The sequence below is a fragment of the Haemaphysalis longicornis genome, unplaced genomic scaffold (genome assembly GCF_048455015.1).
Source record: "Haemaphysalis longicornis isolate Haplotype H1 unplaced genomic scaffold, Haemaphysalis longicornis Haplotype H1 scaffold_5, whole genome shotgun sequence".
Lineage (NCBI taxonomy): Eukaryota > Metazoa > Arthropoda > Arachnida > Ixodida > Ixodidae > Haemaphysalis > Haemaphysalis longicornis.
In genome coordinates, this window is record NW_027526385.1 from 175,284,244 (window position 1) to 175,306,325 (window position 22,082).

Here is a 22,082-nt window from a genome sequence, read left to right on the forward strand (position 1 = left end):
CTTTCCAGATAAGCTGCTTCCGGTGACCGTTGCTTTGTATATTACGCAAGCTTCACTTCAGGAAGATTACTTGAACGGGAATAGCGTTGAGTGCTACAGCGTCGAATTCGTATTGAGGCAAAGAAGAATGAACGTCTTTCCGGAAGCTCCAGGCTTCACAATGTTGACTTGGATTCTGTCATCTGTGGTTTCAGCAACCATGGTCCGAGGTATTGTTTTTGTATAGAGTTTAGTTGGGCTCAAACCTGTTGTTTAACCTCTTGGATAAGTCATTAAGGAAGAGTTATTCCCGCTGTTCTCACTCTTAACCGTAAGTTTCTACAGCAGAAAAATTGCTTTCCAACATTGGGGGTGCTCGGCTGCCACTCAGCGGGCTTACGTTACGTGATCCACAAGTCTTAATTTGTATTCCCTGCACCTTTAAGGAAGTTCTCCTGGCTTCTCACCAAAAGGCGCACCGCCGTTGCTTACGAATTCCTGTTTACGTATGCTGCTGGCAAAACGAAAGTCTAGTATTTGCCCATTTCGGTTGGGAACGTAGTGACAAAAGGCCATACTATTGAGTGGGAATAATTATTCTGGTCAATTCCACAAGTGTTCTGTCAAAGCTCTTATGGTTCCTCTGTGAGAAATATGACGATTATAAAAGGGTTTTATTGGTTAGCACAATGCTTTTTTTTACATTTAGAGCTTTTAGTGTGTTTCTAATTTGTCGGCGTGAAACATTATTCAGTTTTTCGGGAGAAAACAACAAAAGTGCAATTAAAAACTAAACTAAAAATGTTTCAAAATTCTCCCTGTAGTTCCGAGACACATGGCGAGATTGACGACATTTTTACATCGCTCCAAGTATTTTTTAACACCATTACAATTATTTGAAATTTTTGAAATTCCAACTGCTTTTGTTTTCCCAGACTTAGGCCCATTGAGCAATGCTATACTTTTGAATAATTATGGCGGAAAGACACACGCGCCATTCGAAATTCGTTTTTTTTTGAAGGCCGAAGAACAATTTGTGCAACGGATACGTGAAAGTGGCGAGGTGATACGAATTTTCAATCCTGGAAGCTCGAAGGCCCGTCCCCTCGAAATTGAGAATTTTTATGACTGCAGTGATTTTTTTATTTTAATGTTTCTAAACTTGCGTGTAGAGAGGCCTTCTACCAAAATAGACTCTTTAGGGCACGTACATAAGAGGCGCCCAAAAGACGACCGAGAAGCTTTTGTGTCTGCGCACAATGACTTCTATGATACGTCTCCGTACACCTATTTTTGAATCTTTCATAGGTGCTACTTGCGGCGTTTGAAAAGTCAGCACTTCAACGACTCTTCTACCGAAGTCGCATGGGGAGATACTCCTGGCATAAAATAACGTCGGTAGGGTGGTACGCAGAATTAAAAAAAATTAAAATACTTTCCCTTACATAACTACCGATATGAATGTTTTTTTAACAAGTAGGAATTGCGGTCCTTTAGACAGCGCAAACTGCATATTACAACAATTAGCAGGCTACTAAAAACGCAAACCACAGTAATGCCAAATAATTTAAAGCAAAAACCTAGGAATTTTTACCATAGAAGTGACGGCGCCTCTAAATGCAAAAAATCGACATTTGGACGAGTTGGTACTGGTATAACTATATGAGGAGCGTCCCGGAAGACAAATAGTCGAAGAAAGACCCGGCCAGGACGGCACTGGGCGAGAAACTACTGTTCCCAAAGTCAAGAACACGCACAAATACTATGACAAACACCTACGGTATCTTCCTCCTATGACGTAATACCCACACGTAAGCACTGCGCACAAGCCGGCAAGGCTTGGGAAGAAATTTCTGTGGAAACAATGAACAGAATCTTGTACTACTGGTAGTGTATCTTTAAGCAGGGTTCTAGAACTTCTGCATTTTAACTTGGCCCCCACTACTGTTGAATGAACAGGAATTATGAATCTGCAACTGTCAGAAGTTTCTATACGTTTGGAGCTCCCAATCGCACTTACTAATGTTTTTTGTTGGCAGTGTCAATGGAGGTACCTTAAACAATGCAGAGGGCTTGTTAATCAAAATTGTACGGTATGTAGACAAATATTTAGTTGTTTGAAAAACAATGGACTATACAGACACAGAGTGCAGCATTGGCCGAGTTGGTAATTCATCTTGACGAAGCAGCGCAACAAAAACAAGCACTTCAGCTTAGATACACTAGACAGCGCTCGTCCTCTGTCCCTCAGCCTAATTCCTTGTTTCTATTCTGCTGTAATGTTAAGATTTATACAAACGACCTGAACCATTAATAGGATGAGCCAAAAGCCTGGTTTCCTGTTGACTTTTATTCTTAAAATACCCATAAAAACCAGCTACAGGTTTCATCATTCAAACCTGAATTCACCAGCAACCACGTATTCTGAACTCATTACCAAAGATGACAAAAAACGATTCCTAAATTTAGTGCTGCTCATCGAAAAATCATAAAAATGGCACTGCTTTTTCCTCTCTCTCTTGGAACTTTCGCAATTCTGTCATTATCAAATTTCTTGGCGTTTTCTGCGCATGTAGTGCGCTTATGAATAGCAGCATTTTTCATAGAGCGGTGAACGTGACATTACCCAGACTCATCAGCCTAAAGAATATTAGCGTTTCCAAAACAAAAAACTGTAAGGGCTTCGGCAAAGAAAAGGTTTGTCGTTAGTCCTCACAAGCCCACAGTTTTGAGTGTTAAATGGACTTAGAAGTGTAGATGGCCCTTTTGCTGCAAGGTTTCCCTTTTTTGCGCGAAATAATTTTTGTAAAATATTTCCTGTATAGAAATTCTGTCCAGCCTATTCTCAGAATCCATATTCCACTAAATAACTGCCTTTCCGTTTTGTGAAAGATGACCAGCGAAGCTCGGAACACAGCAAAAAGTCCGCGGCAGAAAATACGTTTGTTTAAAATTTGCGATTGGGCATAATTGCGAGATAATTATCTGAATGAAACTTGGAGGATGTACAGTGCGACTGAAGGGCAGAAACATGGGGTTGTTCGTTTCCCTTCCGCGTAGTAGGCATGTTACTGTACGTGACAGGCCAACGCAGTGACGTCTCATTGGGCCGTCTGACGTCCACGTGGAAATCTACCCCGTACCGAAGGGTATGTCATCGGTGATTGAAGCCTCCCAACCCGTGCACTTACCCTCCCCCCAAAAAACACGTACAAAGAAGAAAACGGTGATATGCGCGTGCTTGGACGTAAATGATGCAGCCTAAAACGTCGCTCCGGGAGCCCTTAGAACTGGGCGGGAACAACACCGTCCAAAACGTCACTCCAGGAGTCTTTGAAGAAGCTAGCTTAAAAGAAGCTGTATCTATGGTGAATTTCCCAATGTGTGGATTTTCCCGCAGTTTATCGTCGTTATGGGCTCGCAGTGGCATTCCTAGCGGGCACGTCGTTCCTTATCAGGGAGGGATTCGCGGATACCGCGCATGGTGCCCCTTAACGCTCAAAGGCGGCTGCAGCACATTCGGCGGAAGCCGTGTGCAGTTGTTTCCGTGCCTATAGCTCTTCCGTGCCTCCCGGCACTCCTTAAATTGTAACCCTTCTTCCTCCGAGCGAAATGCACTCGTCCGTCCCATAACCAGTTGCAAGTGTGGCTGCGTATAAGGCTGCGAGCGCCGTTATGACCCGTTCGCGCAGCTTGTGAAACAGGCATCGAAGGTGGAGGGGAGCATAAAACTTATCAAAGGGACGTCGGCGATGGTGAGTTGAAGGAAAAGCGGTGGCGGCGATTGAAGCGGCTTCAATAAAATTATAAAGGGTCATTCATTCGATGCCAAACGTCCCAGCCGTAAAATCAACCATCACGGCTTTGCTCAGTAAAAATTGTGGGTCATCCTCGCATAGCCCACAATACCCCCTGAGAGTGTTTTTGTGCAAAAAAATTTTCTTCGTTTTCTAGCGGCCCTTTTACCTCCAGGGTTTAAAGCAAACTTACGTCTGTGAAAAAAATCATGAAAAAGTAACTTCTCTTACAATAGCCAACATTTTTTGTGAACATCATGTTGAACATCATACTCATGGAATAGGCGCAGCACCGCTAGCTCCACGTTGTACTTTTCCCACTAACACGCGAATTATTCCTCTTTCCTGTACTGACGCTACAAATGCCATTGCGGCGAAAGGTATTCTTGTAGCGCGTACCCGCTGGCTCGCGCCTCTTTCATGCAGGCAGGTGCATTCCGTGCAGAGAAGACCCTGTGTGGAACAACGGGGTGAAGTTGTGTCACTCTACAAACTGGAAACTTTTTTTTCTCTGCTAAACGAAAAACTGTTCCGATTAAACTTTCTGAAATAAACTGCGGTCATTTGTACTAGTGAATGGCTTCTATTTGATTTTTTTACTACGAGCACAACAATGCGCAATTTCAAGGTAAATATAGGCCAGAAAGAAGATTTTTCCAAGTTTGACAAACGCTTTATCGCACATTTCACCTTTTTTCAGTAAAAATGTAGTTTTTACCAATTTTCCACAATGCTGAGATACAGGTACAAATGTTTGGTTGGCTGAGAGAATGTGCTCGTATTTGCTCAAAATGTTTGGCAGTGCTCGATATCGTGTATTTTCTGAATGACATAATCACAGCAAAAAAAGGAAAAAATACTTTAAAAAATGCGGCATAGAGCAGCCCAGGGCGTCAAAATAATGCTCACAAAAAATAGAGGCCATTGCAAAAGAAGTTACTTTTTCATATTTTTTTTTCACAGACGTAAGTTTGCTTTAAACCCTGGAGGTAAACGGGCCCCTAGAAAAATAGCAAAAACTTTTTGGACAAAAACACTTTCAGGAAGCATTGTGGGCCATGCGAGGATGACCCACAATTTTTATTGAGCAAATCCGTCGTGGTCCATTTTACGGCTGGGACATTTGGCATGGAATGACCCAACTGGAAAGAATGAACACACGCAGCTTCGCTGTAAAATGAAGGTATCAAAGTTACACGCACAGCTGAGTTACAGCCGCTTGAAAAGGGAGTGTCTATTTACTGCGACTATCTGGCAGCACAGTTTACATGGATTCGATATATGAGTGCTCAGGTCATTGTAGTCAACATGGGTGTACCCCAATATTTGAGGAGACCACACTGGCTTCCATGCACGGTAATCAATTGACGAGGCAGCTGACTTGGGCTCGTTTATTTTTTTTATTGTATTCTTTATTATTTGTCACGGTATTAGAACACGTTCAAGCTAGTATACATACAAGGGTGCCACAGTCAACAGGCTGCAACGGGACCCATGATTATTTATTACAATGTAAAGCCTACACAGAAAACCGGAAAACTAAACAAACAGTAACCAAAAGGAATAAACACTGCTTAGGCAGCGCTAAAGTACAATAGGAAAAAGCAAAGAACTCGCTTAAACAAAATTGAGGTAAAAAAATAGGTGTTGCACATTACTAACACAATACTAATTCAAATAAGGTAAACGGTAGGCAGCAGAAAAAAAAACATAAACTGGACACCACTTGCACTACACATACAATCTAGCTGATCTCGGGAAACTTAGGCAACGAAATGAACAGCAACAAAGAAAGGCCTACTGCGGGCGAGCATCGCTTGTGTCACTAGATAAGGTATAATATTAAAGCCACTAAAGCACGGAAGTCAGGAACGGTGGCTATTTCGGTGCTTATCCGTGTTGCGAGATTGCCGCATCTACTGCGTCGGCGGTAACTTCAACCGGGTCATTTGTTAAAGGAGCCATGAGGACAAAAGACAAGTTCGGTTCATTCGAAAGATTGCCTCGATAGAATCATACTGACACTACTGTTAACGCACCTTCGCTCAAATAAGCTACATAACTAGGAAAAAGCGGAATGGCCATGCGACCCACTAGCTCATTTTCCGCAACAGAACCTATGATGTCATATGAGCCCAGCTGTGCGATTGACTGAGGCCGAAAAAAGCAACGCAAATTAGGCACGGCTTATAGGCTGTCCAAACGAACTATTTGCGCTTAGTGTAATGCATATTTATTTCACAGCAGTAAGAGTGATGGGGTAAACAATGAAAGTTACGAAAACGCACGTAAGCATAGAAGTACCGATGCGCACTACTGTTGGTACTGGGCGCACTATGCTTGTTTTAGCTACACAGCACTCCGCTGCTTTGGAGTTGTTTTACAGGACACTGGCCAATTGCGTAAGCGGCATTGTGTTACGTGACCCTGTTTGTCGAGGATACCCCAGGTTTCACGAGACGACCACTTTTTACAGTAACAAAAACAAGCCAGGTGCAAATACGCTCAAAAACAAAGCAACGGTGGGCAACGGTTCGTGGATGACTATAGCAGCGCCATCTGAGAGGGCTGACGAACAGCAAGGCCCTAAACCCGAATGACGCAGTGGAATTTCGCTTGAATACACGCGCTTCGGACATCATTGCTGACATTACGAAAACCCACGATTTGGCGGGAGAATGAAAATGTTAACCCAAATTGATCAATTTCTCAGTGAATACGGCATCATTTGCTGCCGTACAAGCGCTGGGGGAACTATAAAACGCGAAATCTTTCGAATAAAACAAACTTGTATTATGTCTTCATGGCTCCTTTAAGAACACTGCCGAAGGTGCAGCAAAACGGCATCTTCGGACACTTATGCTGCTGAAGTGCTGCTAGACGCACTATCTTAGATTCGCATTCGGAACTACGTCAGTCGCGCGCAGCCGCAAAGCAGGGAAGACATGGTAAATATTGCAGAGTTCGCCGATTAAAAAACGTATAAACAACAAAATGGTGGCGCCCATGAACCATTAAAGTGTAAGCAAATGTCACGTGATGCAAACTGACCAATGATTATAGCGGCGGCACGGAAAAATGGGACACAAGAGTGCCGATACTATGTAACTTTATTTAGTGTCACTAGGCATGGCCTCGCTTACTGAACATGTGGGGAAATTTTTAAAGCAAAGGTTGATGGGGCTAAACGAAAGGAAAATCCGGTTGTACCTTGCACTAAAAAAAAATCTCAAGGCAAGCTGATAAGAATGCTAAAAAATAGATTCAAGAGTCGTTAAAAGCATGGGGACAGAGTGTGCCTTGGTTTATCGCTATAGCTGCAGCGCGCGCACGCAGAAAGCTACCGCGTGAATCTTTGAAACGACGGTGAGGGGTGGCCGGCGACGCCGGACGACAAGAATCAATCTGGCAATGACAAATCCCGGCCTGCCGTTGTTTCGAAATGAGAAGGCCACTCGTGATACGTACTCCCGAGGAGCAGGCAGCTTACGATCGAAAACGCCATGAGAAAACAGCACAACCGCACAACGTATAATCAAAAAGGATTGAGTGACCCATAAAACGTAAAGAACGAGTGTACTACAGCCGGCGGTGACTGCTTTGCTGGCTAATCATCTGTAGAGAGTGTATTTGCGACTTTTATTGTGAAACCGGTCGGCAAAATAGCCAATCAGTAAGCACGCCTGCCAGACCTGTGTGCTATATCATCTGTTGCAGTTCACCCCTGTCTTTGTCATAGAATTTATGTATTTTTTACTTCCTAAAAAAACGACTTGTTAATTGAACGCCCTCATGTCAGCTTGCTTCGACGTCGACTTGTCTTCTGCGCTGCTCCTCCAGATATGACTTGTAAGACTCACTGAAGGAGTCGTATTACAATAATAGCGGATAAAAATGCAGATATAACACTACAGTGCGCAATGATGTAACCTCGGCGAAAAGCGAGAATGGCGCGGATGTAATAAAGAAAGGAATAAATTGACTTTGTTTATATCATACACACAAAAACATCAGCAAAGGGTTACAGGCAAGTATCTGTGTTCCTGAATTCCAAGCATTGGCAGCGACACAAAACTTTATGATGGTTTTTGTTGCGTGTTTGGTAACCTATTATTACTTATTTGTCCCGTTTCTCTCATACTTTATGTTCCTATTTTACAGCGTCCCCGATTCCAGTGGAATGCACGATGATGGGAGCATTCCGCTGTTTTAATAGTTACAACTTAATTCTGGCGCATCGCGATCTTCATCCAAACAACCAAGGACAATTCAATGAAGTAGCTTTTGAAGAAGCCTGCAGGTATGAACGCAGATTTTGTTACAGCAATAAAAAAATGATCACAAATGTCCGCTGTCAATCGGGTCGTAGGAGCAGGTATATAATAGTCCACGTTAACTAACTGCTGGAGGGATACCTGGAGCCTAATCTTACATCATAGAAAATATAGTATCCGGAAAAAACGCTTTTTCTATGTATGTTGTCAAACGAATTTTCCAGTAAATTCTCGCCGTCGTCCTTCCTGCATTGCAATCATGTTAAGCAGCGGAGTATAGGAAACTAGGATTTTTGGCAGCCGAACATGGGCTGATACAATTTTAAAAGGCTCGTAAGCATTTTAAGTTGGACGTCAACTGGTGGGTACAACGATCGATTATGTCTGGATGGTACAAAAAGGTTGTCCTCTTACTCGAACAAAAGCGTAATTATGAGGACCAACAAGGACCACAAGGTTTGTTTTATTTTCATAACTTCACTGGAGTTATTGCGTAGTTAGGCCTTTGATCGGCTAAGTAAAATTTAGTCGTGTATCATATGACACCGAACTATGGCAATGGGTTGGTATAGTAAGAAAATAAATAGTGTAATTCTTTAGTCACCAGTTGTGAGCTTGTTCTTGCCTGTGTGACTGGTTTTCTTCTTTTATTACAGAAGTATAAGCGAGAAGTATGCCTGCCACGACAAATTCTTAAAATGCCCACCTGCGTTTGTGGGAAACTTTAGCCAACAGCAAAAAGGCTACGAAGCAATGCGGGCTCTTCTGTGTGACGTACCGGCCCACAAAGGTTGAGTATGGCTAATTTGGCTTTACGTGCAACATTATGTTGGCCACGTTAGGCTTCTGCTGATGTTTATATGCACTTTCCAATTGCAAAATACGGGTAACGCCTTTGTTTCTCGAATTAGAGAAGGCAGGATCTAAGCTGTCTTTGCATATTTGAAAACAATAATAAATTAAAGGAAAGGTTTCCTTCGCTTCCCAGTAAACTGTTGAGATAGTTTAACGACCTAAAGATTTCCCTAGCCTAATTTAACAATGTCGCATACCGGAGCTCCAATACACAGTCTCCCTCCGCCGCAAAACTCACAAATTTTGAAAGTAATATAAGACGAAGTCTATTTGTAGCAGAACGAGCTGGAAGTAGCTGTTCGTCTTGGGCTCATAGTGCCCAGAGAACAGGGACGAAAGAAGAAAGACCAACTCCGGATAGCACATACTCGCGAGAAAATGCCGCATGTATTCCTTTGCTTTTACTCTGAGGGCGCTTAAGCCCCAAAATAGCGTGAATTTGGTTTAGTATACTTCGGGTTTGTGAATTAGTTGGTTTTCTTCGAGTAAATGTTGTCAGTTAGTGTGTAGCCAATTACTGCCGCAAGGTGTTGATGTCGATGGGAGAGAGATTCATAGGTTTCTGGAAGCCGCTGCAAGGGGGATGAAATTGTATCATACTCGTGCATGCAATCAAAGCCCCTCCATATGCTGTGACGTGTGCCGGTATAAAACATGTGTTCCGGGCATTAAGCAGCCGGAGAGATAAGACCTCCTTCTGGACCACACCAACAGCTTCAAGATGGCATTGAATAAGCGACCGTGTTCGAAAGCCATGAAATTGGTCTATTCAGCGGTTCTGCGGCAAAGATAAATATTGTCACAGGAAGAAGAGGAAGAAGAAGACAGCAGTGGGCTCAACCTTCGGTGAAGAAGAAGGTCTGTGGGTGGCGCAGCCTCCGGGGATCTTATCCTGGCTGGAATCGTGGAAGTACTATAAATACATCGCCCACATCTTCCAAGCGTCGTCTCATTTTTGCCTGCCCTATATCACGCCCCATTTGCGGACACCTGCCATTTTGTATGACTCCTGGGCCGGCAGCTGACGTTAAACGCCTGTTGTGAACTTGCTCAGGTCTCAGAAACACCCGAATTCAACACCTTCGAAGGCCAGGGCTCCATCCTGGGAGACCCCCAGATTTGAAGCATTGGATATGGGGACCCTAGTACCGGTCTCTTCCTGGATTTTTGCGGGAACCTGCGGCAATGTTGTACCTTTCAAACTTTCTGTTATACAGTAGGGCAGGCTCTCGTAATTTAAAACAAAAATTGCCCACGTGCCACTTATCAGTGTCTACCGCCGGAGAAAGACGATCGCATCCTCTGCACTAGCTTGTAGCAAAAAGTATTGTGTCACTTGAAGGGGCTGCTGCAAAAGCCAGTGACAATGTCACGTACAAAATTAGACTGTTCAAATTGTCCCGAACGCAGGCGCCACGGCCATGGCCCAGCTAGAGCGACGGACGCCGCCGGTGTAGCCCGGCCTTGGGTCGGTAGAAAGAAAACGGCCATGAGCATCTTTCGCAGGGCGAGACACCGTCGGCATGTGAGCTTGGTGATTCCGATTTATGGCGATTAAAACGAGGTAGTTTGGTAAGTTTGAGAATTGCGAGAAAGGTGAGGGAACTTTTATAATCGCTATTTATCAGAACCAGTTGCTCCTTTCGCCTTTTCGAATACCTCTTACAACACAATCGAATTGATATTTAGAGATTTAGTAAACGGAGTCCCATTGGTGGCAAGCAGTGCAAAAAGGTAGCGGTTTCCTAGCGGCCAGATGTTTGTATGTGGACTATAAATTTTGCTTTTTTGCCGTACGACCACTCTATTCCGTCGGGTCGGGGTTACCCAGGAGGTTCAGACGAACACGTTGATCAAGCCGTGTAAATGAGGCGCGCAATGAACGCGAAGCTGTGCCAAAACAGGCCCAAAACAATCGTCTATGAAGCAGACAAAAAAGCATGAAGCCTACGCGCCCGCCGGCGAGCAGACACGTCCGCGCTGGAAACGCTGGGTAAATTCGCCGTGCCACCTACAGTGTGATCCGTAAGTGAAACCTTCTGCCCCCCCTCCGCCCCCTTTGCGTTGGGAATTTATTGTCCTGCACGCCGCTAAAGAGCCGTTATCTCTCATTGCGACTGCACGTTTAAACTGCATGGCGGCCATTTTCCCCCGTGTAACTGAGATTTTCTTTCTACTATGCTACGGAGGCAATAAACTATTCATGCGAATGGTTCGTGCTTGCTGCTCAGGCTTGGTTCGGCTACAACTGTCATACAAGATGGCTTAATTCTCTAAAATGAAAAATCCAGGAGCTATGAACACGCGTTTCATTTATTGTAGCCGTAACCAGTCAAGGAGACAAAATTATTAGGTTCCTGTAAATACTCTTTCCTTGTCGCAAATTGTACTTAGTTCATTACCAATGTACGGTTTCAGGGCATGTTGTGCGGATTGCATGGGCAGTTTCTCGATGTCAACTTACAGTATCCCTTAAAGGCCAACTGAACTCAAAATTTCGACCTCTTGAAAATACCGGTTTTGTAGTCTTTCAGCAGCTGGGGAGCAGCATGGAGCAGACTTTCAGCAGCTTGGGAGCAAACCTGCGCGCAGGCTCTACGCTCGCACGGGGCAGCACATGGGTGAAGCGTTCGTAGCAGACCTCGATTGGTCCTCCAGCTGCGTGACCGGCCAGAGTAAGAATCCCCGGCTGGCCGGAGCGTCACAGGCGCGTCATGTCTGTATACGGGATCCGCCGGCATGGGCAGCGTGGTCTGCGGCAGAGCTTTTAAAGACGACAGTCTTTCTTGGGCAATTTAAACGCAAACATTTTCGTCTGTCTGCAGGTATGTTTGCCTCTCTGTGAAAACAGAATTTCTTATAAAGCCATATACAAGCGCTCAGCGACTAGTGGTAACAGCGCTGCCAAAAAAAGAGAACACAACTTTAGTCAGTTTCCAAGTACTCCGGGAATTCAACACTCTGCACAAGAAATGTCTGTCTGTAACTCGATTCAGCCACACGGCGAAAGTTAAACAGAAGCTGCGCAATAGTCTTATATCCCCGCAGCCATATCTAAACATCTAAGTTCGGTGTAAAATTCATACTTGTCAACGTTGCTGAACAAGAGCAAGACATTACTCAAATATAAGGCAGAAAATGAATACATAAGTGACATTTGCAGTGTTCCTTTATTTAAAACATCACGGCTGCTTGGTTTTTGCGACCGCAAATGAAATACATCATCTGCATTAAACCGTCGCCTGCTGTTGACCGCACTCCAGGCGGCATTTAAGAAATCAAACGGCCACAGCAACGAAAGGGTCCACTAGATTGGTTACAGGTTCTGCTTCGAACGCTCGTGGAGTAGGGTGTCTCGAATCACGCGCGTCTCCGCCGTACGGCAGCGCTGGCATCGAGGCACCCGGCCTGGTGCAGTGGAACTCGGTGAATTTAAATTGACATGAGCACACCTCTAGCGTGTTTATCTTTGGGAGGAACGAGACAGGAGAGGAACAGCGTGAGAGGTGAGCGGGAAAGAGAAGGGAGGCATTTACATGGCAGCGGCGCCAGTCGAATATCGTCTGGAGTGGAGATTCGCAACGAAAGGAGCAGATAGGCGGCCACTTTTTTAAACGCTTCTGACTGATTAACGAGGCGTTTCACGGGGCTACCACTTGTGTAGCAGCTGATGTAGTGGTACCTACTACTGAGATCAGATCAGATCAGATTAAACTTTATTGTTGCCACGGGTGGGACCGTTTTCAGGTCGACTTCAGTGTCCTTCCGGCGACGGCAGGATTCATGTAGATCTCTGCGGCGTCTTCAGCCACCTGGGCTAGTGAAACCTGGGTCATAGGGTCTGTGCTGAGCAGCGCGGCCTCCCACTGCTCCTCGTTCGTAATTTGTAATAAAATGGGGTGCTTTTTAAGAGCTTGGAGGGGTTTTTCTTCACAGGACCAAATCACATTTGATAGGTCTGCGTATTTATGGCAAAGAGGGCATCGGTTAGAGTGCAACTCGGGGTAATAGAGTGATAGGAGGGCAGGGGTGAGAAATGTGGATGTTTGAAGTTGGCGCCATACAACAGCGTGGCGGCGGGAGAGGGAGGGGTCGGGTGGTGGGAAGCGAGCTCTGGACAGCCGGTAGTGATCGAGTACCGATCGGTAGGTCAGGAGGCGGTCCCTATGGGAGAATGGTTGAGGAGATTCTGCAGCGTCACTGGGCTCTCGGATTACTAGTTCTCGAGCAACCTCGTGCGCCAATTCATTTCCTGGGAGTTCGGAGTGGCCCGGTGCCCAAACAATGTATATTTTTCGTTTCGGGAATTGGCGTGCCTGCAGGAGTAGGCGTAAAGTTCGGGGGTCAACTCGCCCATTGGAGTAATTGGTAATTGCCGATTTGGAGTCGCTTATTATAGTAGTAACCTTAGGGCTGGAAATAATGGCAAGAGCGATAGCCATTTCTTCGCCTACGGTTGGACATTGAGTAGGGAAGGAGAGGGCGGCTAGTGTTCGGAGAGATGAATCAACTACGACCGCTGCCATGGCTTCGCGTCCTGGGTATTCTGCAGCGTCCACGTAGGCTACTTGTGGGTTGGAGGAGTGTTGCTTGTGTAAAGCCTGTGCTCTCGTTCGGCGCCTTTCCTCGTTATGAAGCGCCTTTCCTCGTTACGTATCTGCAGCAGACGTTTCCCATTGCATATGTCGTACGAGTACTCAATACAGTCAAAAAGCAACCGCGATGGTTGTCCCACGTATCTGCAGCAGAATTCTACCACTTTTACAAACTGTATACGCTGGCCTATTTTTTATGTACTACGAGATTTAAATGTTTCAGAATTGAAAACCAGAACAGACTTGTTTGGTTTCCGGATAAGGCACTGCTTATTAAAAATATGCTGCAAATATGTTAATGTTGTTGGATATTGCTCACTCCAAAAAGGAAATGCCTTCATACTATCAAAAAGTACCAAAAGAAACATAGCTAGACTTTTGAGAGCATCTAACATCTCGTACCCCTGCCTCGTGAACTTGAAGTATTGTCTGATTCGCACACATAGCTGCGGCTTTGTAAGCTCGCAAGACACCGTTTACGCAGCCCCTGACAAAACGTGCAACCTTCCTTTGCGTTTTAACCATCTAAGTTGTTCTCGTTACGCGTTTTTGTCCAGGCATTAGCTGTCTGTCACTCCTTTTGTCATCTATCAGCACTTGCTTGCTGTTATTCCGATTATATGTTCATTTGCCTATTGGGGTTCTGCACTTGCCGCACATACCATTTTGCTACATCTACAAGTGGTAACTGGATGCTTCAGACGAACGTGTTACGCGCGCACTTGACGTTCCACGGGAAAGGTTTGGTGTGAACGCAGCGCCAGAACACTCAATGCCGTTGCCGATGTGACTGACCTTCCCCTATTCTTATGAGGTCACTGGTTTTCAGTTGTTTTTTTACTCTCCGTCCGCGTTTCGACCGCGAATTTTTTCAAAGATGCCCTACCTATTGTTTAGAAATGAAGAAATAGACAAACCATAACCAGTTCGTTGACTAGACGATGAAATTATACGCTATGATTGTTGTGGGTGGGATGATCACATTTGCAATCTGCATTACCCCAAAAATAGTTACTCAAAGTGCAATAGTAGTGCCGATTTCATAACACATATATGACGAAAAGCGAGTTTTTGTTTGCACTACAATATTTTATTTTATCATCTTTCCCTTCCAGATTATCAAACTTCCTTAGCGTGCATGGATCCGTACAAAATCGAGTGCGATATAGCGGAGATAGAGAACATGGACACCCTCGATGTACAGGATGCGACGTGCAGGTAGGTTTCAGAAACAAAAACTTTGAGCAGCGCTGTTTCAATGAATATGAATTCTTCGGTATTTTTGAGTTTCCACTGAGTGGTGAAGCAGTTTTGGTAGACTGGCGCTCCAATTACGCGACACGCAATTCTGTTACGAGTGAAAAGCCCCACAGAAATCAGTGCATCTATACGATACTACGGAGAACATTTAAGAGCTTTGCCAACCTGCGCTCCTTCTGCATAAAATATCGTGTCCAGCTGTTCGAGCTCATTCCAACTGTGCAGTTTAGAATTTAAGACTCACCTACGTGGCACTTTTTTTGATCCGTCTTTTTTCTACGGCACTTCGTCATCACAATGACATTGTTTTAAGTTTTTATAAATAACTGGAGATACCGCAGACATATTTTAGGTGCCAAAAGCGTGGCTTTCGAATTTACTTCACGAAATGTGTGCGTTCGAATGGTTGCAAATATATGTCTGCACTTGAGTAGTGGAGTACCTAAAGATGTATACCTATTATAACCCACGCATATGCGATAAGTACTAATCGAATACTCATCTCGGCGGAAGACCCGCAGCGGTGGCTCAGTGGCTATGGCGTTGCGCTGCTGAGCACAAGGTCGCGTGTTCGATTCCCGGCCGCGGCGGCCGCTTTTCTGATGGAGGCGAAAAGCAAAAACGCCCATGTGTACGAGATTTCGGCGCACGTTAAAGATCCCCAAGTGGTCAAAATTAATCCGGAGCCCTTCACTACGGCGCGCCTCATCGGCTGCCTTGCGTCGGCGCGTTAAACCCTACAATCAATCAATCTCGGCGGAAGACGGTTGTAACAATGAAAGACGGCAACTATTGGCAGGGTCATCTGTATATACTGCCAACAGTCCCGAGTAAGACCATTTCTACAGTTGGCCTTAAAGACAATTCGCTGACACGGATGGAGTGTTCGGAGCAGAAGTGCAGGGAGACGCGCATTCATATGGGTGCGTGCGCTTTCGTGTGTATTTTTGTGCGGGGTTGTGCGTGCGCGTTTGTGTACGCGCGTATCTGCACGTGTCGCTGCGGTGTGAATGAACCTCTTATGCGAAGGGGACATGGCAATATGCTTCTCTTTTTCCTAATGTAGAAAAGCACGTCATTCGAGTACCATAAAAAATATCCATGTTACCAATCTTGTGATCCAGGGGGTGAGGTTTCCAAGTGCAGCATTGTGCCAGCATTGCCCTTAATGGTGACATAGAGAGAGAAAAAAAATGTTTTATTCCAGGGCAGAGGCGGTTGAGGCACGGAACGTCAGCTGTGTGTGCCCGAGCCCTGTCGACGAGGGCGCTCTGGGACTGGGCGTCTGAGCGCGCGATGGCAGACAGCCAGGAGTCGGGGGGTTGGGTAGGGGAAGCGGAAGTTGGGCGTGGCAGTGCCCGATGGCGTGAGGTGTATCTTCGTAGTCCCATCAGGTTGGACAAGGGGGATTGGGAAAGAGGGGCGGCGATATGCGGGTGAGGATGGCTCTACTGTGGAGGGAACGCGTTTAGATTTGTCTCCAGAGTGCTGATTCTACGGGTGATATGGAGAGAGGAGGGGATGGAGAGGTCGTGCGCGAGAGCCTGTGATGAAGGACGATTTCATGGAAGGTGAGCTGTGGCTCCAGCTGAGGAGGACGGGCCGCCTTGTGGGCCTTCTCCGCGCCGCCAAAGCCCATATGGCGAGTAGTCAAGAGAAGGATTATGATGCGCTCAGGAAGGGGGCGGGAGCAGATAATTTTGTGGGCGATGGGCAAAATGATACCCCTGAAAAAATTTATAAAGCCGTTTCGTCATTATTATCATTAGCCTGATTGTGTCCAGTGCAGGATGAAAGCCTCTCCGAAAGGTCTCCAACCACGCCTATCGAGTGCTAGTTGAGTCCATGCTTTTCCAACCAATTTTCACAGCTCATCTGTCTATCATTTGTGAATTCATTTGTGAATACGTTAATGTAAGGGTAGGGGCGGGGTGGAAGGTGGTGGGCCATTGCTGCTTCCTCCGACTCGTGGGGATGGGCAGCCCGGATGGTGGATGAAGTAGAGGAATTGGGCTGTGGTTCAATGCAGCTATGACGTATGTATGGCGGGGTTGCTGTTCCGCAGCATCAACGTATACCGTGTCCGAGGAGGGAAAAAGTGTTTTTCATGATATTGTGCTCCCGCCAGGCGACGGTTTGTGTTTTAAGTGGGGTGCATGTGGCGGGGGATGGGCAGGAAATAGAGAACCTCTCGATATTCTGGAAAAGAGGGAAGGGGTGGGGAGTGCTGTATGGGCAGTTTAATTTTGAGGGAGAACAGGACGGTTGTCCCGGCGTGGGTTATGGCAAGGGGTGATAGTTGGGCCTGTCGCCGTGCTTTTATCAGCTAAGATGGCGTGTTAAAGGTGCTCGTGTGGAGGAGAGCGTCAGATGCAGCGCGGGGGAGGGGGGTGGCTGTAGGGTACGGCGATATATTGCACTTTGTATGGCCTTGGTTCGGGTCATTTTAGTGCGGGTGATGGCGAGATATGGTAGGATGTACGTGATGCGTGGGGTGAGAAGTGTGTGGGTAGTCTTGAAGTGGTCTGACTCCCGACGGCCATGCCGTGGGAGTCCCGATATTTCTCTGCGTCGACGAGTGCATCGACTCAAGTGTACAATTTCATCCAGCGTGTCCAGATGCGATAAGCGTAAAGTGTGGGAGAACAGTTGTGAGGGAAGCTTGACAGAACTGGCATTGCTTCTCGATTTGTAGTTGCTAAGCAATCCCAGTTGGGAAAGTAAGATATCAAAATTCTTATTGCTTTGCAGTGCCCTCTTTTTCTTCCGGCTACACCGACTGAGATGTTTGGCTAGCCGAACCCGTTAGCCCTAATATACGCTGTTAGAAAGCACCGGCTTTGCTGCTTCTCTAATTGTTGTTCGCACAGTTACAATGCTAAAGTTTATCCTGTTTTTAAGGCGAAGTTCTTGAATTCAATTTTTGAGGTTGTCTACCCTTCTACTGCAATCATTGAGCTGCAGATTTCGATGGGTAATGCGATCGCCTTCCAATCCATGGATACAGACGTTTCAATCACATTGAGCGCAAGATTTATTTCCTTTTTTGATTAGTTAGTTACTTTGTTTATGGCGGCCTCTGTGCGAAGTTTGCCGCCATTAATTTACCTGCTTTCCATCCTTTGAGTAGCTAACCGTTTTGCGAGTGGCACGTAGGGCAGTTTGTGTACCATTCGCCCAGCATTTTGTGTGCCAAGAACACGGCATTTCGTTCGAAGTTAGGTAAATAACGCTATCGGTGTAAAAAAAACCTGCACAACGTACAGAAAGTCGGAAGTAAATATGCCCAACTGATGCTCTAATATCTGAAAGAAAATTTGACAGTAAAACATTTGGTTGCTCGCATAGCGGGTGAGATCTGTAGGCATATCATAGATCAATAAACAATTCTTCTTTAACTGCACGCCACTAACTTAAGCAATATAGTGCCAAATAATGCCTAGCTGTCGCTTGAAACGCACAAGAGAACAAAGGGTTATGTAAAACGCCTTAACAGGAACAATTTAATTAACGAGGACATCTATTTTCTCAGTGTCCGCACATGGTATCACTGTAGGTTTCACGTCTTCTCCGGGAATACCATGGGCGTGTGTATAGGAAAGCACACGACGGCATGTGTGAAACCTGTTAAATCGCGAGAGTTTTCTCAGAATCTTGTATCTCAGTGCAGTCCAACAGACGTGATCATTATGGTAAAGTGACGAACGTGCACCAGCATTTTCTTGCGAAACGCTACTTCAGGCACTGCTTACCTCTCCCCCAACATAACGAAGCGTAAACTCTGGCAGCGTAACACCAACAAGTAATTTTAAATAAAGCTAGAAAAACGAGAAAACACTTGACAAGTACTGGAATGAAACCGCTGCTTTTGCAACACCGAAAAGAGACGTAACCTAGACACCTTTTCTCCAGGCGGTCTAATTTGTTACAGCCCAGCCTTAAAAATTTCAGTGACGTCAGACAGCACTCTACTCGTGCCTACCGCGCTTACACGGAACCCTCCTGGACAACACTGTGAACACTGCTTTTTATATAACACATAGCGAAGAACGCAAAGTTAAAATGATCGGAACCCTCTATAACCCCGCCCCCCGTTCTTCTACCTTTCATTCCACCCCATGCCTGCCTCCTAGTACTGCCTGACAGGTGTGAATGGCGGCCGCATGCATCAAGTGCGTGCGAGAAGTTAAGGATCCGTTTATAAAGAACGCAGTTAAGCGTATTCTTTTACAGTCATGCCTAAAATGTACAAGTGGAATGAAAGCAAAATGTTAGTAAAAAAAGCTTAATTAAGCACGCCCTAAAAAAAATTTGTGGGCATATTCTATAAACAGAGCTGGCGCAGCTTTGGCTAGTGGTGCAAGCTTGGAGGAACGGCAGAGCTGGGAAGGGGGGGGGGGCGACCTAGCTCTCCCCCTTCCTTCCCAATAACTGCGGATCCAAGGAGAGAGGGAGCGGCTGGACCCAAGATGTGCAAATACATTTTGGACGGCCCAGTAAATCAAATACCGTTAAATTATGTACAATGTTTTATTCCATTGCAATCGTCGTAATCGCTTGCGTCGTCGGTGTCCGACGGCACAGCCGCGTAAGGCAAATCCTCTTGTAGCTTGCCCTCGCCTCGGTAGACCACTACATCTTTGCCAGCTGGTCATGTAGCCGTCTCTACGGTGTAGACTGTGAAGGAATGGCGCGACATATTCGCCGTCATTGTTTTCGGCGCGGCGGACCTATGAGCCGCCGGTCGCCACACGACGACGATGAAGGCGGGAGCTCCTCATGTGGCGTAAGCCCACGAGCAAGCGTGGACGACGCGGAGCGGCCACGGGAGAGTTACGGTTACCGATGATCTCCCCCTCTGGAGCTTCGCCCCACTTATCATCATTCATTCCGTGGATATAGCGATATGGCGTGATGTTTTTTGCTTACGCCACTGCTCGAAGGTCGTAACCGGCACTGCGCGCCGGGGACACCGGGCGGCCGTCGCGAGGCATGCCCTAACGTGTGCTCGTGATTTTCTGTCTACGATAAACGGATTTCTGTCGGGCTAGACAGCTCGGCTGCTAAAGAATGCTTTCAGATGAACGTCTTTTTGAGGGTTTGAAGTTGTCACTTTCTCACCAACTCGTTTGTGTTGATTGCAGGATGATCCAAATTGGTGTGAAGTGTTTTGAAAGCAAGTACAAGTCAAGCTGCCCCTTAACCATGACAAAGGCGAAAGGTGCGTTTATGAGCGTCCAGAAACCTTGGGCGATGATGGCTGGCTGCGAGGACACCATCGGTGCTGGAGAAGCATTACAATCCTCCATGAGAATTCTACTGGGAACAGTGGCATTTTCTTTCCTTCTGTGGATCTACGCGTGACGATCAGTTCACAAATGAAATAACAGTGGGTTTCAAAAAAAAATTATCCACGAACGCGTTTTCAATATTTTTCATTCTAATATGATTGCTTTATTTATTCTTGGGAGATAACTGAGATAAGAAATTGAACTAAAAGCTAATTAGACATCTGCTGTGCTTGAACCGAAGGTACGTATTCAAAACAATTTGCGCCTCACTAAACCCCTCGAAAGAAGTCTTAGGTAAAAAAAAAAACCCTTGGAAAAAAGGATGAAGGAAGTGGCGCTCAGGATAGAAAAGATGCCTCTTAGGTGAGGGAGAAAACAGCAGTTTAAGATATCGTAGCTCGACTTAATAGACAAAAATGCACTTGATCTAGACATGTAATGGGAAACTTACCACCCAATGGACCACCAGCGAGGAGATTAGCAGTCACGACATTGAATGAGAAGTACCAGAACATCGATAACTCCATGAGAAGGTAAACGAATTGTATGAACGAGTGGACGCAGACAGCGCGCGATAGGAGCATTCAGGAGGGGTGGGGGGAGTAATGATCGTCTTGCAGGGCCAATTATCCATCAGCATCACGTATGGCCCCATTAGATAGTTTTCGAGAAGTAATCGTTTCAGTAACCGAGACGAAGAAATTACCTGGGGGTAGGCTTCTTTATAAGCAAATGATGTTGATAGACTACAGCGTTTCTGACAACGCGCCCCGTATTGCTCTTTGCTATCTTATTATGCACCCTCATCCCCTTATTCTCGCCATGCCCACCGCCTACTTCCCCATCGTCGTACTTATCTCCTCCTATCAATACTTACCTAAGTTGTATCCTGACACCGGGCGTACGCCCCAAGGTCATATCCTAACCCACTTCTCCTATTTTTCCTCCTCCCACAGCCACTATCAAAATTCATCCCTCTCCTTTGCCTTGTACTCTCTAGTCACGTCCCCCTGTCTCTAAAATCAATCACAGCGCCTTCTCTCTTCCGACTTCTGTTTACTGTTTCTAGCTTTATCCTTTCCTATGCAACACTCTCATCTTTTCTCCACCCTTTTACCCCGTCTTCCGTCTACTGCACCTACGCCCTTCATCTCAATATCCTTTCTTTCGGCGTCCGCACTCCACTCTCCAGACCAGCGTATATTCTGCTCGCGAAATGCTTTGCACCAACGAGCCCATTGGCCTAACCAAAATGGTGACTAATTTAGTACTGTTTTTTATTCGCACAAGAAAACATTTGGGAAAGTGCACAATATCAAACCCTCTTTCCCTAAATTTTCTGCCGTGTCCCCATTAGTATGAATTGATATCTCATGCTGTGAACATTTCATTGCTTGCCGGGGATATCAAAACAACTACCGGTCTTGACTTGGTACAGCTCTCTAAACTTTACGCAGCCGCAAGCGCCTTAAAAAAATTCCCGGTTAAATGTTAACTGGCTTACATAAAAAGCTACAACTACTGGATTTGCTTATTACCAAATTAAGAACCTCCATATTTGAAGTAACGCAAGCGCAAAAGAATAGTCTCAGCCCTTAAAGTGACGCTCAAGGACCTGGGAGACCACCTTTCAAAACTAAAACCGACAGGGTGCTACAAACAAGAAGAAATTGACGAAGACGAAGACTTGTTAGAACAAACTGAGAATGTCGAGTATTGGTTGAGTGATCAGTGGTTGGGAAAGCCAGAAGCGAATAAAACAAGGCCTGTAATTTTCAAATTTCTGGACATGCGAGACAAATCCAAAGTTCTAAAAACTGTTGCATACTCCCAGGCAGTAATGTTGAGATATGTGAAGAATTTTCAGATCGCGGACGAAACATGGAAAAGCTTCAGGAAAGCGCCGAACCTAACATGACTTGGCAACAAAGTGAGCTTAGGACATGCAAAGTTTATAGTTGCCGAGTACTGCAACCCTGAGATGATACCGTGGCGGGGAAGGCTGCAATAATAAAAAAATCTAATGTTTGT

General features: G+C 45.6%; 1 protein-coding gene across 1 annotated transcript; it reads left to right on the forward strand.

Annotated features, from left to right (window-relative positions):
- The first annotated feature begins 86 nt into the window (after nt 1-86).
- On the forward strand, nt 87-20,148 carry LOC144139515 (uncharacterized). Its single transcript, XM_077671833.1, has 5 exons — nt 87-209; nt 7,938-8,076; nt 8,707-8,840; nt 14,616-14,718; nt 19,905-20,148. Exons 1-5 carry the CDS (start codon nt 128-130, stop codon nt 20,122-20,124), a joined length of 678 nt encoding a protein of 225 aa, XP_077527959.1. The 5' UTR covers nt 87-127; the 3' UTR covers nt 20,125-20,148.
- Nucleotides 20,149-22,082: the final 1,934 nt, after the last annotated feature.